The sequence below is a fragment of the Penaeus japonicus genome, unplaced genomic scaffold, assembly GCF_977035675.1.
Source record: "Penaeus japonicus unplaced genomic scaffold, GWHDUDI00000001_assembly GWHDUDI00000001, whole genome shotgun sequence".
In the NCBI taxonomy this organism is placed as follows: Eukaryota; Metazoa; Arthropoda; class Malacostraca; order Decapoda; family Penaeidae; genus Penaeus; species Penaeus japonicus.
In genome coordinates this window covers 42,000,341-42,005,340 of record NW_028234403.1, presented here as the reverse complement: position 1 = coordinate 42,005,340, position 5,000 = coordinate 42,000,341, and the positions used below count along the sequence as shown (strand labels likewise).

The 5,000-nt window shown below is 46.5% G+C and overlaps 1 protein-coding gene across 2 annotated transcripts in view; it reads right to left on the bottom strand.

Annotated features, from left to right (window-relative positions):
* LOC122251334 (uncharacterized) overlaps positions 1-5,000 on the bottom strand; it is a 351,169-nt gene that overhangs the window by 15,911 nt on the left and 330,258 nt on the right. For both annotated transcript variants that reach the window (XM_086540491.1, XM_086540480.1), the window contains exon 3: positions 1,628-1,766. In XM_086540491.1, coding sequence (XP_086396617.1) covers positions 1,628-1,766 — 139 coding nt within the window. The remainder of the gene's footprint in view (positions 1-1,627; positions 1,767-5,000) is intronic.

Genomic DNA, 5,000 nt, shown 5'->3' with positions numbered 1-5,000 from the left:
TCGTAAAAATGGCGGAGAGTTCCAGGAAAGGAGGTTATAAATGACGGTACATATGAAATCATCACCCAGTTATTGCAGTGGTCACTTCTCACTACATTTATGAGATGTATTTGCAGTCTTGTCTTTTAAAAACAATATTGTCTAATAACTAAACAAGTTTGTAGTATCGCAAGATTTTTCTTCCTTATTTGCGTATGATTTCTTTTCTTTGGATTATCTTCTTCGATATTCCTTTTATACCAAATAAATGTCATATTTTAGTGCTCACGTCGACGTCCCAGCCCCCTCCTACTCGCAGTCTTATGATGCATCAATTCCCCGGTCCTCCGCCGCATTTCCCTTCCCTATCATAATCCCCGAGTTTATTGCCCTCGCCGCCTTTAACGTCTCCAAGCACCGGCATCTCTCCCTTCTGCATTAGATCAGCAGACCGACTTAACCATGACGCGAGACAGGTCCTCGTCCACCCCCGGCCCCACAGCCTCCGAGGGGCGTGGGGGTCACGGCGTCCCGACAGAGTGACGGCGGAACGTCAGCTGTAACAATAGAATGATATTTCGAGCGTGACGTCGGCCGCGTGTCGCGCGCTCCTCTCGCGGGAAAGAAGGCTAAATGAGGTCGCCTGTGAGTGCCGTCGGGGCCTTGAGAGCCATCGCACACAAAGGGTTTTCCGCCTCACAGTTCGTTAGAAATTCATTCATCATCCGCTGATGTGGGCGGAGTGTGTAGAGGGCGTGTGGCGTGGGCGTGAGGCCATAAAGGGAAGGGGCGCGGGGGAGATTCGTGCCTTCCGCGAGGAGGAGATTCGCACCGTTCCCGGCACACGGTGATTACGCAATTCCTTCGCAATCCGTGTGCTATCTGACCTTGAAAATCGTGTGTTCCGATATTCTGGCATTAGGGTATTGGGTAGTCGGACACTGGGTAACTGGGTATTCCGGTAATCGTCTCGAGACTAACGTGAGTACTGCCAATCAACCGTTCCTAGTCAATCTGTCTAAGCTGCGAGAATCAAAGGCCCCTTTTAAGCCCAAGGAACGGAGGAGGACCGCGCGAGGACCGCTCTCTCGACGACAGCATCCTTCTGTCCGGAGTCCTCCTCCTACGCACGTCATCTCCGTCGTTCGAGATGAGGCTGCACTCCTTGCTCTCCCACACACCGGGTTGTTTGAGGTCAGTGTCCGACTTTCGTCCTGCGAGGGCCCGCTGAATTAACAGTGAGATAAAAAGAAGAAGCAAAAAGAATAATTGCGTAGGTTTCGTGGGAGTTTTTACTCCGTCGGCGCCCCTTTGTTCTCTTTGGCTTCCTATGCGCTTTTCGATCCGATTTTTCTCTCTTTCCCTGTTTTGTATTTGCAAAGTGTCAATTTCAATCTACGTGAATTTTGTGTTTGCGTTATAGTATATTCCTCCAACACAGCTAATCAAACTGAAGGAACTACGAGGTCCTTCGCATAATCAGAAAAAAAGAAAATCAATGGGAAGGCGTAAACCAAAACTATTTTGAAAACAATCTCTCCGCTCACCCGTGAACATCAGAGAAGAGAACCTTTACAATAATGAGCACAAACCATACGACAACCAAATACACAGACACCCAACCGAAACCGCCCTCGATTCCACATACCTTGATATCGAGGTGGACGATGTTTTGGTCGTGGATAAAGACGAGTCCCTCTAGGAGCTGTCGTGTGAAGCTGATGACGTCACGCTCGTAGGGTACCATGTCCTCGTCGAGCAGAGTCTGCAGGTCGCCGCCGGCACCACTGGGGAAGGAGGAGGAAAAGACACAGCGGTTAATTCGGGTTGGGTCTCAATTCTCTTATCTCCTGGATAAACGATCTCACATGTATTGCTATAGCCAAGTACACTTTGCCAATGGTGTTCTATCAAAGATATACTTATGTTGCTATTCTTATTTGAGTATATATGCGATGAGAAATACACTGTAATTGCATTCTTTCAGAGATACGCTCCTGTTATAACTCTTCTACGAGCATGCGAGTATGGGAAATACATTCTATCACAGGCTTGTTTGAGATGCCACTCTTTTGTTAATGGCGATGTAAAACACACTGCAACAGTATTTTAAGTGGGTTGTTTAAAGGCTGGAATCAGTGAACGGGACGATAATCGTTCCTGAAAATAGCACCGTAAAATGTATTACGAAATCATGAAGATACAAATAGAAGTAAAATGCCTTGATGATATGATATTTTACTTAATAAGTAAGACATTTTAGTTCCTCCTTCTTTCAATCCTCCCCTCTCCCTCCCTCTTTCTTGTCATAACAAGACGTATCCATGTTGTTGTTTTTTCAAACTGTTTCCATTCATTTACTCAATTATATACCTATCTATTTGCTTAAAATGCAGAACTGAGGTGATCAGTATGAAATATAAGGTGGGAGCACTGTAAACCTACACATGTCTTCACCACGACTTAAAATACACGGCGACACGTGGCACTTTGAGAATTTGTGCAAACTGACTTCATTCTTCTATCGTGCTGAAGTCACACGAGGCGTGAGTTACGCCCTCCGGCCAAGCAAGTCAGCTTCCCTCGCCCACAGTCGCCTCGGCTACTTTGCTTATTCAAACCAAACTCTAAAAATGGATAGATAACTTATCTTCTGAAATAAAAGGCTCACAACTTTTCTACCGAACTACTTACATCAGGTCAGAAAAAAACCTCAAATTAATACTCTGATCTGCTTTACATATATACTTTTCCACAATTAACAAACTATTCCCAATTTTGCTTCTCTCATACTACAAGATAGCTTCTTTGGATTATGATTCCCAAAATCTCCTTAACAATATAGAATCAAACTGCATATCTCGAGAATTCAGATCCTACACCGAAAGATCCGAATCTCCCTCTCACTGTGCCTTTCACATTACTAAAACAAATCCTCTTTCCACGCCCGCATCACCGCCCACGCCCAAAGTAAGCCTACAAAAGAATAAAGGATAATATCATCACCTCATCGTCTTAACATATTCCTTGGGTGAAAGTAACAAGAAAAAAGGAGAGATGAAAAAAAGGATCGCAAGAAATAGCTACCGACGCTGACCAAAGGGGAGGGTGGGGGATGGGGGGATGTGAAAGGGGTTAGAAGGGTGCGGGTGGGAGGGAGGAGGAGGAGGAGGGAGGGGGAGTGGGATGACGGAGAAGATGTATGGAAGCCTGGGTAATTATTCAAAAGTGGAAAATTACCTTCGGCGGAGGCCCCAGAGACAAAGGGAAGCAGGCAGGGCCCGGGTTTCCAGGTATGCGAAAGGCGAATTAGAACCTTTATGATGATAATGCCTGGGCTGACGTGATGACTGTCTGGCGAGTGCTCGGGATCTGATAAGACGACACATGAATACTGATCGCGAGGCCACTGACACCGGCTGTATGGGCGCCCGACGCACGCCCGCGCGCACGTATCAGCGCTTGGCTAAGACACGACTAGGCCGAGATTAACAGATATACGAGTCATCGCGTCTTTACTGCGTGTGGTATTTTCTTTCTCTTGCTAACGTGCATATCTCTATCTAAATTATTTTTTCTCATAAAACTCACAATAGTAAATTAAATACATACATATATAAGAAGCAATGGAGCCTAAACTGGATCCCATCAAAGATAGTTTTTGGTTTAAACTGCCTGGAAAAAGATTCCTTTTAATCACAAACCAATTATCAAACGCTACCACACATTGCAAAGAACATGGAGATGGACTAATGGTCTCAAATGCGGCAGCACTACACCTTAGACTGTGCCTGTTCGAGCAGAACCTTCTGTGATCCTTCATTTTGAGAGAGAGAGAAAGAGAGAGAGAGAGAGAGAGAGAGAGAGAGAGAGAGAGAGAGAGAGAGAGAGAGAGAGAGAGAGAGAGAGAGAGAGAGAGAGAGAGAGAAGATGAAGAAGAAGGGGGGAGAATAAAAAGAAAAAGAAAAAGAAAGAAAGCGAGAGAGAGAGAGAGAATGATATGCCGAGTAAGCATCCAATTTGAAAGAAGACGAACCTGACACAGGGTTCGTGGTGGCGACAAAAGGCCTTGTGATTCAAGTGGAGCTTCGAACGCTCTCCTGCCATCATCCGTTCTTCACCTGAATCACTCATTCATGTTGCTTGCCACGTCAACGTACGTTCCCTGCGATTCAGCTATCCATGCATCAAAAGCGAATTCTAGTATTCGATCCCTGTTCAAGGTCTTGTGGTTCGTTGGCAGGTCATCAAGACCACGTAATTCGAGTTGGGTTCATGAGGGCCTCGGCGCGTGTCCTGTCGGGTTCACCACGGTTCCTCGACGTAAAGAAGTGACAGATTGTAATAATATGTGGAATAAATCAATTTTTGGATTCAGTAGCAACGAGACAGCTTCCAATCTTGACCGTCTTTTAACTAACTCTGTAGTAAGACGGTCAAATCTATACGACCGTATGGCTGTAATTCTTTACAAAATTCATGCAGTAACTTAACCAAATCCTTTACAAAATTCTGAACCAAATTTTGACAAAATTATTTACCAAAACACATGGGACGAACTACGCTCACAAGTTACGAAGAACACTATCTTCGCCCCGCATCTTGACCTAATCGAATACAAATTTCCAAACCGGATTTTGACCAAAATCTCCACCCAAACACATATTACCAAATTCAAACCCAACTTCAAGCGCACACTGAAAACAGATTCTCTCCCCGCGCTACGCCTACGGGTTCCGAAGAGCCGCGCTGAGACGCCGAGGCGGGGGCAGCGCGCGCCGGACGGAATGCCACTCACCGGCCGGTATCAAGCGGGGCCGCACTTAATATTCCGAGGGCGGGCGGGACGGACGCTACCTTCATCACGGCCAAAGGAGACTCGGTGCTCGGCCTGGGATTAGATTAATATGGGTCGGACTCCGGGAGTTGTGGGACGGCGGCGGGTGAGCGAACGGGAAGCTGGGGGGAGGGGAAGGGGAGGGGATGGAGGTTGGGAGAGGTGGGGGTGGGGGTGGGGGAAC